Genomic DNA, 12,902 nt, shown 5'->3' with positions numbered 1-12,902 from the left:
AGCAAGGGAAGGTCTACATTTGGCTGCTCAAGGGCAGAACAAACCCATTTCCCGCTGAGGTGGGACCTCCTTCTAGCACAAATCCAGTGACTCCAGAAGAATAAATCCACTCCCAATCTCTTCCCAAACAGCCAGAACCACCTGAAAGCTGAAAAAATCCTGGAGAAAATATCAAAATTCAAGAACTACTTCTTAAGGAGCACTTACCCTTGGAGGGCTTTTTCTCCAAACCAGTCCCCCTTCCCCAGAGTGCGGAGGAAGATGGGATCTTCACTGGGAGAGTCCTCCCTGGTGACATTCACCTGTGGAAAAGCCAAAACCCCACGGGATTCAGCAAATTTTTAATTAACAGCTAAAACCTCTTTGTCCAGAGGGGAATTTGTCACCTCCTGGATCTGTCAGGAAAGGCTCCTCTGGGAACAATGTGATTCCCCAGAGTCCTGCACTCTTCCCTTGGCATCGCCAACCAACCATGCAAGAAAATGAGCGGTGATTTTTCCGACTACTCCTGCAAAAACACACAGCTTTGGATTTTTGGGAATGTTTTTCATTCTAAATATGGAGTTGGCTGCACAAGCACAGGAGAATAAAATTCCAAAAGTTTGCTGTATATCTATCATCTATGGCCTAAGCTTCCATTCACTTTGTTCCACATGGTTCCCAGCATTCCCAAGTTCCCTGAAGGGACAGGAAGAACACAAATTACCACCATCTGGACACAAGTGAAGTGTCCCAATTTGGGGCATTGCAGGAAGATACAGGACTCTGCTCTCTGTCCAGTTCAGGGAGGGGACAACTCCAGCTGGAGCAGAATTCAAAACTTTCCATCTTTTCAACCAGAGCCTTTTTGCATATGGAAATTCCCAAAGCTAAAAGGTGGGATGTGAGGCACATCCTTTTGGATTCAGGGATATCCCGGTGTAATTTCCCTATTAAATTAAATTTGTGGCCTGCACCTTCTCCCAGCTCTTTAAGGGGTGGCAGAACCAGAGGGTTTGAGAGGTTAATGAGCAGCACACGGTGCTGAACACCTGCCCTGACTCATGGAAGGGCAGGGAATGTGGGGTGGATGAGCCAGGAACACCCCTGGACAAACAGAGGGAACTTCAATGCAGATTTCAGCTCTTTTTCCCACGACTTCCAATAATCCCAAGCAAAGAGTGTTTAGGGATTAGGACAGAGTGACTTCTACAATGTTCAAAGCTCTGAGCCAGCCTCCAGTGGGCAACCTGAATAAAACTGGTGCCACATTGTGGGTTTTAAAGGGAAAAGGCTTGGAAATGACACAGCAAGGCCCATGCTGCCTTTGGATAAAGGCAAGCAGCACTTCCCAAGCAGAAGGGAATGAGCCATTTCCATCCATTATTATTCCACAGATTCCTGCACACAGCATGGTTGGAAATCACTTTGATTCTGCTTGGTAGGACTTGAGGAAACAAGTTAAAATAAATACACTAAAGGAGCTCAGGAGTGGGGTCAAGTGGGGTGGATGGAGCTGACAGGGAAGAAGGGAAAAAGGAATTTGGTCCTAAAAGAATTATCAATGGAGAATGGGCTGGAAGAAAACAGAGCAGAAGTTTTCTCAGTATTTCTGAGAGGAGTGATGGGCTCTGAAATGTAAAAAATTATCTCTGCTCACTTCAGCCTGGAGAAGAGAAGGCTCCAGGGAGACCTTAGAGCAGAATTCCAGGGTGTAAAGGTACAAGAGAGCTGGAGGGGGACTTGGGACAAAGGATGGAGTGCCAGGATACAGGGAATGGATTTCCACCGCCAGAGGGCAGGGAGGGATGGGATATTGGGCAGGAATTGTTCCCTGGCAGGGTGGGCAGGCCCTGGCACAGGGTGCCCAGAGCAGCTGGAGCTGCCCCTGCATCCTTGGCAGTGCCCAAGGCCAGGTTGGACAGGGCTTGGAGCAGCCTGGGACAGTGGAAGGTGTCCCTGCCCGTGGCAGGGGGTGGCACTGGATGGGATTTAAAGTCCTTTCAATCCAAATAATTCCATGATTCTGTGTGACTCCAGACACTGTGATGTGACAGGCATGGCAGACATTCCCTAAGGAGCTCTCCCTGATCCTGCTCACGCTGACTGCAGACACTGCAGGTGTGCTCCCAGGAGCTGCTAACAGCATTTTCCTGCCTTGCTGAGCTGCCTGAGTCAAGTTTTACCACAGGACATGGGAGGTGATGTGCTCCAGCTTCTCCAGGTGCCAGGCAGCACACACTGACTCTAAAATCCTGTATTTCATTGTCATTTATTCCCTGTTTCACTGCTGAGCCACCATCCAAGGCTTAGCATGGATTAATTATTACATCCATCCTAAGCCAGGCATTAAAATTAAACTCCCTCCAGCTCCATCCACCCATCAGCCACTGGTGTCTCTTTTCCAAAGCAATAAGCTTGGAAGAGAAAACTGGGCAGGATTTAACAATCCCTGTGGGAATTTCTGTCAAGCCATCAGGCCCCAGCTGAGAGTCTGGGAATTTTTTAGCAAGTCCCAGTGCCTTGTTTTATTTTAGCTCCCTTTTTCTGGCCTGCAGCTGTCACAGCAAGATAAAGGAGCAGAGGCCAGGGACAAAGCCAAGGAGCTGCTCCAGGAGGAGTCCAGGGCTCTGGAGCAATGACCAAGGCCATGGGAGGTCTTCTCCATCCTCCTGGGGGAGGGTAAAGGGCTGCAGGCCAACAACTGGGATTTGGTTTTTACATTTCTTTGTAGATTGGGGAATGTTGGAATGAGTCCAGAGGAACCATGGAGTTGTTCCCAGGGCTGGAGCCCCTCTGGAGCCAGGCTGGGAGAGCTGGGGGTGCTCACCTGGAGAGGAGAAGGCTCCAGGGAGAGCTCAGAGCCCCTTGCAGGGCCTAAAGGTGCTCAAGAAGAGCTGGAGAGGGACTGGGGACAAGGGATGAAGGGACAGGACACAGGGAATGGCTTCCCAGTGCCAGAGGGCAGGGAGGGATGGGATATTGGGCAGGAATTGTTCCCTGGCAGGGTGGGCAGGCCCTGGCACAGGGTGCCCAGAGCAGCTGGGGCTGCCCCTGGATCCCTGGCAGTGCCCAAGGCCAGGTTGGACACTGGGGCTTGGAGCAGCCTGGGACAGTGGGAGGTGTCCCTGCCATGGCGGGGGTGGCACTGGATGGGATTTAAGGTCCCTTCCACCGAGAACCATTTCAGTATTCTGTGCTGCTGGGAAGGGATGGGATTCACCTGACCAAGTGGGGAAAAAGCCTCTGTGGCCAACACAGCTCCAAACACTCGTTGTGGGAAGGAGTGGAGATGTGGGAGGGAGATGCACCATCCCAATATTTTTCCACATGAAAAAATGGCAAAAGAAAAAGGATTTGAAGCTTGGCTCATGACTGTCCATACTCTGAGAAAAGAGGGAATATTATTTCTGATTGAAGGGAAGTGAAAGGGCATCAAACCAACTAACTTGGATTTCTGCAGGCTATGATTAACTTCATTTCAAAACCTTCTCCGTGACATTCTTATTGATCTAAAAAAGACCATTTTTTGCCTTACAATAAAAACTGGCTCCCAGAAAGTGGAAGATGATGGTGGAAAATGAGTTGGCATCAGGAAATCACTGTGTATTCCCTCCAAAATCTCCATCCTGCTATGTGGAAAGAAGCCAAGTGTCTCTCAAGCGTATTAGGCTGGCTAAAAGAATTATAAATAATTGTTGAATAGAAGGAAGAAACTTGGTCTATAAAATCCCATCAGCATTTTATGGGAAAAGAGGTCAAAAATATTTTCCCTGTGAGCAGTGGAAGAGAAACTTAGACCTTTCTTCCCCTATGGAGAGATCTCAGAGATCCCTGCCTTTCTATTATTTGCAGAAGCTGGGAAGAGAGAGCCATGGGAATGAAGCCTGGAAGCCAGCCTTGGAAGGGGGATGCTTAGCAAAGGAATCATGGAGTATTTAGGAGTAGGATTTATTTCAAAGAAATTGAGTTTCATGGTCATTTACCCAGAGACTCAAAAACAGTTTCCACCCCAAAGAGTCTCCCAGGAGCACATGTGCAAACCAGCAGGGATTTCATTTTCAGCCCTTCAGCCACTCTTCCTTTCCTGACCCAGCCAAGGAGCTCCATTAAATGTCAAGTGCTGGCACATTTGTGCCTCAGGAAGGGAAAGAGAGAGAGGCTGGAGTGGGATTTTGGGAGGCCCTTGGCCTGGGAAGGTGTGAACTCACCTTTCCTTTGCTGATGATAAAGAAGGTGTCCCCTCGAGCCCCTTGGCGGATGATGTACTCTCCACTCTCGTAGTGAGTCTGCAAGAGGGAAAGGAACCAAATTAAGATGAACAAATAAAAGCAGAGCCTGTTCTCCAGCCCATATTTTGGCAGCTTTGCAAGAACATCACCCTGGACCCCTTTTATCCCAGCTTGACATTGGCTGTGACTTAAAGATTGTCCTGTGGTAAGGAATAGAATAATTAAACTGGAAGCATTTGTGGCTTGCCCATTTTTCTTCTGGCCGTGCTGGTGCCAGCCTGTGCCCAGATGAATTATCCTCACAGCCTGAATCCATTTTTTTTTAGCACATCAACAAGACAGAGGAATTTCCAACAGGGAATAAGCTACACGAACTAAACTGTAATAAGAAGTCTGGTATAAAAATTTCTTTTCCTCCTTTTTTTTTTTTTTTTTGGTTGGTTTTGGTGGTTTTCCAGCTTTGCTAGCAAGGGCTTTATTCAGCAAGCAAGTTTTGCTTTTCTCCTGTTATTACAGTAGTTTAATCTGTCCATTTTTGCCTTATTTTGTGGAACAGCCCTTGCTAAATTCATGTCACAGCTTATCAATGCTGGCATCTAAACTTGTTAGGATACTTTCATCTCTTGTGTCACCCCATCAAAAGCAATGTGCACTTACACATCACCAAAAAACCCAAATATTTCCTAAATCAAGACATTCAACTGATATTTAGACCTCCCCCCAAACATTGGAATTTTCATCCCAGATGCTCTGCTGCTGCAAATTCAACCAACACCAGGCTGGGGGGATGCCAAGAGCTTTCCATCCAACCTCTCCTGCATCTCCCTTGGGATAAATGTCTCTTGGGTTTTCAACCATGACCAGGAAAGCTGGAGGTGTTGGGTATTCTATCCCAGCCCAAATTTGGGACAAAGTTGCCCCAAAAATGCCACACAGTCACCATCAGATTTTCTAATCCCAAAGTATGTATAAACAAACAAGGAACTGGAGCTAAAACAGGGGAATTAATCCAAATCCTCAAATTTGGTTAAGCTTGAGATTTTTTTTCCAAAGGTGTTGTGTTGACCTGAGTTTGTTTATTTATCTTTACACCCAAATCTTTTTATCATTTACAGACCAATAACAGAACCTCAGCTTTTCCCACTTTCCTGTGCCAGAGTGGGAAGAGGGAGAGGAAAAAAAAAAGTCTGGAGGAGATCAGGACACAAACTTGCAGAGTTTTGCTGCTTATGTTGGGTGTTTCTGGAGAGCAGATTTAAAGTGCACATTCTTGACCATCCAGGGTGAAATTCCTGGGAAGGGCCTGATTTTAGGAGGTGTTGGGATCAGAGCCCCCTCAAGTGGAATCTTGTAGGCACCCAAAAATCTAATTAATTAAAATACTGGGCTAATGGCTTCTAAATTTACAACAGGTAATCCATATTCATTAGAAACATTAATGGCATTTTAATATGATTTCTGGGCAATTTAACATGATAAACCTGCTCCCTAAAAGGCCACTTCTGGGTCCTGCTGACCAACCACCACCAGCACCAACAACTGCAGAACTGAGTCTCAGTCCTGCTGCTCTAACCAATTCCCACCCACAAGTTCTCCCAACCTTCCAACCCAACCATTCCACCCTTAAATCTTCCCAATCATTCCCACACATGGCTCTTTCCAACCCATGAGCCCTCTCAAACTTCCCACCCAGAACTCTACCAAAGGAATGGGAGGAACACAAACTTGAGCTTCAAAGCACCTAAAGCTGCCTCTCTCACTTCAGCAAATGTTGTCTCTTCTTTTTTAAACCAAGCTCTAATCTCAGCCAAGTTCTTCCAACATTCCAATCACATTCCTCTAGTCCCTCCTTGACTGCCCAGAGCTTTTATTTCGCTTGACCTGCTCCTCACTGGTGCCTCTTTCCACGCCCTCCCTGCCACCCACATCCTCATGTTTACGTATCCCAAGCCATTTCTTTCACAGCTAATTCCACACACAGTTTTTCGTGCTTGAATCAACCCATCCTTCCCATCCTGTGGCAGAGCTTCTGCTCTTAAATCCTTGTTTTCAAACACAAATCAGCTCATCTCTGTGTTTCGCCCTTCTGATGGAATTCTTGCTACCTGCCCAGTGTCAGAGCACCATCCTGGGCAGGCAAAGTGCCCAGGAGCTCGCTCAGGGCGCAAGGAGCTGGAAATAAAGACAAGGCTCTTGCTCTTAGCCCTACTTGAGAAGCAGCAATACCTCCTCAGGTACCTCTGCTACCATCAAAGATCTCTGAGGAAGCATTTTGGCAAAAGTTCACAGAATCCCAGAATGACTGAGGTTGGAATTGACCTCCCAAGAGCAAGGAGTCCAGCTGGTGACTCATTCCCACTTTATCCCCATGTCCAGAGCACTGAGAGCCACCTCCAGCCCTTCCTGGGACACCTCCAAAGCTCCCTGGGCAGCCCCTGCCAAGGGCTGAGCACCCTTTCCATGCAGAAATTCCTGCTGCTGTCCAAGCTGAGCCCCCCCTGGCCCAGCCTGAGGCCATTTCCTCCCACCGTCCCTCAGCATACAGAGAAACTGGAATCTTTCACAAAATAGCATTTCCAACCTAAATGAACAAAAGTGAAGCTCCTCCTCCCTTTGAAGCCCTCCATCAGGTGCCTGCCATGGAGAGCTCTGTTTGTCCAGTAAGAATAGCTTCTATAAAAATCCCAGGGTTTTTTATTCCCTTTACTTCTATTGTCAGTTTTACTTAAAGTGAGCAAAAAAACTCCCAGCACCAAGGGGGGGATGGAGGGGGGGAAAGAATGCTCACTCAGCAGGTTTGAGAGGATAAGACATGGATAGGACTCCATGACCTGCTCCAGGTACCCCCCAGCAGAACTACCAATCTCATGACTGAGTCAGGTTTGCTCTAAAAAAGGCAACCATCCCATTTTGTGAAATCCCTCATCCCATGCAGAATGTCAATGACTGGACACAGACATTTCTTTGAGTGGAGAAAGACCCAATGCAAGTTCTCTTCAGCAGTGACTGGATTTTCATGAGACCAACAGATATTGAAAATGGACAAAATTAGGAACAGGGGGGCCCAACAGCACCAAATTTTGTCAATAAACTCCTTTTTTGAGTCCCAGTGCTCCCCAGGATGAAAATCTCCCACAGACACAGGACCCAAAGCAATGTACAAACCATATTTCAGTGACCACCCCAATCCATCCATCTCAGAACAGTTAAATGCGTGATTAATTTCTTTGTCCCCAACACATCAGGGCACATCTCACCCACCACACAAAAAACCATCACCTTTGCAATTCAGACCTTCACATCTGGCTGAGGACTTTGGCCCACTGAGCTTGGCTGATCAGTCACCAACTTCAACTGGAGCTTCTGCTCCCAAATACCACAAAAAAGGAGATGTGAGAGCCCAACCAAGCCTCGTGGAGAAACCAGGACTGAAAATGAGATGTTTGAGAGCTCAGCCAGGCTTCATGGACTACATCTCAATGAGGCCACATGGAGAAACCTCAACTGAAAACAAGATATTCAAGATCCCACCCAGGCTCGTGGAGAAACCTCAACCAGACCTCACGAAAAAACTTTGACTGAAAACAAGATGCTAAAGATCCCACCAAGGCCTGGTGGCAAAACCTTGACTAAAAACGAGATGTTTGAGATCCCGCCCAGGTCTCGTGGAGAAACCTCAATTAAAAACGAGATGTTTGAGAGCTGACCAGGTTGTGTGGAGAAACCTTGGGCAGGCCTCATAGAAAAACCTCAATTAGGCATCATGGAGAAACTTGACTAAAATTGAGATGTTTGAGAGCCTGCCCAGGCCTTGTGAGGAATCTTTGACTAAAAATGAGCTGGACCAGGTCTTAGGGAGAAACCTTCACTCTGGAGACCAACCCAACAGTTCAGCTTGAGAAAAGCTCATTTTTCCTCCCCCTGGATGCCTCTGACTGCCGTGTTTATGCTGAGAATGTTTGGGAAAAGGTGGGAAACAGGGAGTTTGGAATGCTCCGTGACCCACGGCGCCAAAGGTCTCCTCAGGGGAGCAGAGGCACAAAGGTGGCTTTGAAACAAGGACTTCAAAGCTGGAGCTGGGTTTGGACCACAAAAACCAGCGACAGCAACACGGGGTTGATGACAGTTCTCCATGTCCCACCCATTGCATCCAGGGTGTTTTTAAAATAAAATAAAAATAACCAAAATATGTTATTTTGCTGGTGCTTTAAAAAAATATTCACAGAACTGTCAGCAAAACTCCAAACAGAAGCAGCTTTTAGAAGATTTATTTTTCCGTTCAGGATTTGCTGCCTTAAACATCCTAAAATGACAACAGGTATGCAAACAAAATGAAATGGAAAAAGATATTTATTTGCTGAAAATGCTGCAAAACCAAGCAGGTAAATATCAGTCTTCTGTACTGAACTCCTTAAGAATCAAACAGATTTGTTTCCCTGGTTTTACAGTGTGTCCTGCTCCCAGGGATTATCTAAAAATGCTGCTGCTTGAAATAGCCAGAGGGAAGGATTATGCTTTTCTGGTCCTCTCCTCATTTATCCCTCATTTTTGACACTTAAGACATCTCAAGACCCAAGCAGCAGCTTAACTAGAGGGCAAGAAGTGGGAAATTAAAACATGAGGAAGATGCAGTGATGAGGGGAAGAGAGGGTTAACTCATGCCCTTAATTCCACAATAATTAAGGAGCACAGAATTGAGAAAGGAGATGAGGAAGGGGAACCTCATTGTGGCCTTCCAGGACCTGAGGGAAGCCTACAAGACAGATGGAGAGAGACTATTTCCAAGGGATGGAGGGACAGGACACAGGGAATGGCTTCCCACTGCCAAAGGGCAGGGCTGGATGGGATATTGGGAATTAGGAATTGTTCCCTGGCAGGGTGGGCAGGCCCTGGCACAGGGTGCCCAGAGCAGCTGGGGCTGCCCCTGGATCCCTGGCAGTGCCCAAGGCCAGGCTGGACAGGGCTTGGAGCAGCCTGGGACAGTGGGAGATGTGGAACAGGATGGGCTTTGATGCCCCTTCCTACCCAAACCATTCCATGATCCTGCCATTTTCACTCAGCTGGCTCTGAGCTGCAACATCCTGCAGCAATTTTTTTGTTTAGCTTTTCATACTGATGGTATTACAATCTTCCTCTTCCTCCTTAAAGACACAGCTCTTTGATATCCCACCAGCACTGTATGTATTTTAGAGCAGAGGCTGTGCTGTGACAGTGACAGGAGCCTGTCTCCCTGTCCAATCCTTTTGGGAGACATGTCCTCTGCCCTGATTCACTGTGGCTCCTTAACGGGCTGTGACAGCACTGAGGAAAACACTCCTGGGAATGAGCTGGACACTCTGGCTGTCCTCTCCAATTGTGGGGCCTCCTGCCTTTATGGGTTCCTTCCATTCCTGCAAAACCATCCCTGAGCAAGGCTCTTAACACACCTCCTAAGGGGCTGCTTGTGCATGGACACAGCACAGCTTCTGGAATAATACAAATCCTGGAATTCTAGGGTTGGATATAGTTGGGACACATGAGGATTATTGATCCAACTCCCTGCCCCAAGAGTAACTGCTTAAAATTAAACTGTGATTTAAGAGATGACTCCCCACAATGAGTTCATCTGTCCTCAACAAGATAAAACCTGTATTATATCAAGATATAATCTGTGCTGCTGAGGGATTGCTCCAGGGAAAAGGAATCTAAGAGGATGTATGGGAACAGTAAAAAAAGGATATTCAACAACTATTTCATTGAAGCAAAAGCAAGTGCAGCCTCCACCTAATCCATGGGATACACACTGAGATGGATAAACCAAAGGGGATAAACAACAGGGCCCTGCTGTTCCTGAAGTGCAAAGATGTGAGAAACGTCCCTAATTTGAAGCTCTTTGGTTAAATGATTGCTTTAATTTCTGGTTGTTTCTTTTGGTGTTTGGCATTGCTGTTCCCTGTGGTGTGCTTAGAGTGAGCAGGAGAGAAGGAGATAGGGCTGGCACCCTCCTGCTCTTCCTTTTTCTCAAAACCTCCTCCCATTTCAGTGTCTCAAAGGCAAAAAAAAAACTCCACAAATGGAGCTGGATGCAGCCCTCTCCCAGCTGAGCTGCTGGGACAAGGCAGGAGATGGGAATAAAGTTATACAAATGGGAGCTGTGGAAGAGAGAAACTCAACACATTCCAATTTAGAGCAAAAGGCCATCTCCAAACTGTGATTTTTCCAACTCTGACCAAAGCTCTGACAACTCCTCAGGTGAAACTGCTGTCCTGAAAGCCAGGCTGAATTTCCACCAGGAATTCAAGTATTTGGCATTGGGGTGTAAATAAGGCACTACTGTTGTGATAATTCAGAAGCTGCCTGAAGGTTGAATTCTCCCATGGAAAGAAGCAGCAGCTCCCCATATCCCTGGCATTTCCATGACCCAGAACACACAGCTGAACAGTTTGGTTTCCTTTTACACCACCAAAGTCAAGGTCTTTACACCAGAACACCCAACCTTGACAAAACTCTCCTAATGGCAATTGACAGTGGATAATTGGGAGCATTTGTGAGCTACCAAAGAGGATTTATTAGGTTTGCCATAGAACAAGCACAGCTCAGAATCACCCTAAACCAAGCAGTACTAAGGAGAAGGACACGAACTAGGGATAAACCTCAATGGTTTCATCTCCTAGTCAGGCAAAACATGACATTGTCCTTTTGGCTGTGATTTTATCCCCTTTCTTTTCCATTCTTCTGGACTTCAACCCAAGGCTTGCTGAGTGCAATTTTCAGGGATAATTAGAAGGCAACAGGGTGGATAAGGGACCATGTTTGGCAAATGCTGGCCAGGGTTCCTGCTTCCCAAAGGGAAGGTGCACGAGATGGGGGGAGCTCCTGGCCCTTTCCTTCTGCCATTCCTGCAATGCCCTTGGCACTGGCCAGAGAGCAGGAGCTGGCCTGTGTGGGTGAGGATTTGTTGTGCTTCAAACTTGGCTATTTTTTAAGGACTGCCTGCTGAGAAGAAAGAGGAATTTGGGGAGGTCGAGGAAGCTGAGAAAGCTGGGAAGTTCAGAGATACAGAGGGGGGTGAAGAAGGCAAAAGGTCAAGACCAACCTCAAAGATCAAGAGGGAGAACTCAAAGAGTTCAAGGATTAAGGGAGCAGAGACAGGGTGAGAGCAGCACGGGGTCAGGAGAAATGGGAGAGGAGCTGTAGCAACAAGATTTTCCAGGAAAACAAGATGAACTGATATGGAAAAAAAAATAGGTTTTATTCCCAGGGGAGATAACAGATAAACTAGCTGGGTAAAAGGCAGTCGTGAGATTCGGCTACAGATCCAGGCACAAACTGGAGTCAAAACCTCAAAAAGGCTTTGCTTAGGAATTTAAATAATACCAGGTTCACAGATAATGGCTGTGAAATGTGGAGAATTAGCTGAGAATCAGTAATTAGAAAAAGGATCCCCAGGCAAGAGAGTGGAATCAATTCATCAGTCACCCTGAGTAAAAATTAGCAAACAGTAAAATTCAGCAAAAATAAAAACACAATTAAAAAAAATTAAGACTTTGTGTGCCCTGGGCCAGTCACATTAATGTAATTTTAGGCTTTTGTAGGATTGAAATCTCTATAATTCCATGACATTCCCAGCCTCCTTTGGACATTACACACAGGAACTTTGAGGAAATCCAACCAGAAACAGAACCCCACGATGGCACTGCACCACAAAACCAATCACCAGCAGCTCAGGTCCATGGGGGTTTAATTAAATTTCATTGAAATGCAAGAAGATCTGCCCTGCAATCCTTTCCCAAACAGCTCTGATTTTGTTTCCCTCATCATCATGGAAGAATGTGTGTAGAAATCCCATTGCCCTCCCTAAATCCACAGGTCTGTTCCACAGTTATTAGAGTGGGAATCAATTCCCTGCCAAAATGAAACTGGAAGTAAACAACTTAAATCAACACATTTGTTTCATTTCTTTTCCTTCATTTCCTCCAAATTTCACATGCTTATTCACCCCAGGTATTTGCATTGCCACCAGGATCCAAACTCATTTCAGAATCGATCAGGAGGAATAAAAAAATGCACATTAATTCAATATATTCAGCCACTTTTCCAGTCACCTGCTATGAAATGTATTTTCTCTTTATGGTCTAGACTGAAGAGGAGACTCTACATCTCCATATGAAAATGCACTTCAAATTATCACTGGAAACCAACTTTACTGGAAGGGAAATCATGGAAAACATTGGGTTTATTCATCCTCAATAGACTTTTCCTGGAACAGGTCATTTTCCCAGTTTAAACCCCCTGAGTTCACCAGTTGCTTCCACTTTGAGGGTTCTGTGCAGGTGACTGAGTTTGGCAGATGAATTAAACAGTCACATTCCCTGTTATATCCCCATGGAGTTTGGCTGTTGCTGGGGATTATCCTCCTTTCCCTTTGATTTCACTCATCAACTCCCCAAAAGGTACAAAAAATTCAGAATTTTATCAACCCACATGACACAACCTCAGCCTCTATTCCCAGTCTGCTCAACAAGGAATTCTGGAAGTGAAGCACACTTCTATAAGATCAAATGTTTGCCCCAAATATATTCATTAAAGCAGCAAGTGAACTTTCACTCTGTGTATAAACTGGGAAAAGGTGAAATCTCAAGATTTGAAACATCAATAACAACTTTTCCCAAATGAAAAAGAAGCTGCCTTGAGCCACTCGCCTGGGTTGCC

The 12,902-nt window shown here is 46.1% G+C and overlaps 1 protein-coding gene across 2 annotated transcripts in view; it reads right to left on the bottom strand.

Annotated features, from left to right (window-relative positions):
• The window catches only part of PRKG1 (protein kinase cGMP-dependent 1), a 374,427-nt gene that overhangs the window by 91,532 nt on the left and 269,993 nt on the right, over positions 1 to 12,902 (bottom strand). For both annotated transcript variants that reach the window (XM_059851089.1, XM_059851088.1), the window contains exons 6-7: positions 4,191 to 4,268; positions 208 to 302 (exon numbers count right to left, since the gene is read on the bottom strand). In XM_059851089.1, coding sequence (XP_059707072.1) covers positions 208 to 302; positions 4,191 to 4,268 — 173 coding nt within the window. The remainder of the gene's footprint in view (positions 1 to 207; positions 303 to 4,190; positions 4,269 to 12,902) is intronic.

The sequence above is a fragment of the Haemorhous mexicanus genome, chromosome 7 (assembly GCF_027477595.1).
Source record: "Haemorhous mexicanus isolate bHaeMex1 chromosome 7, bHaeMex1.pri, whole genome shotgun sequence".
Classification (NCBI taxonomy): Eukaryota; Metazoa; Chordata; class Aves; order Passeriformes; family Fringillidae; genus Haemorhous; species Haemorhous mexicanus.
Note: the sequence above shows the minus strand (reverse complement) of the source record. Positions and strands in the feature narration are given on the sequence as shown.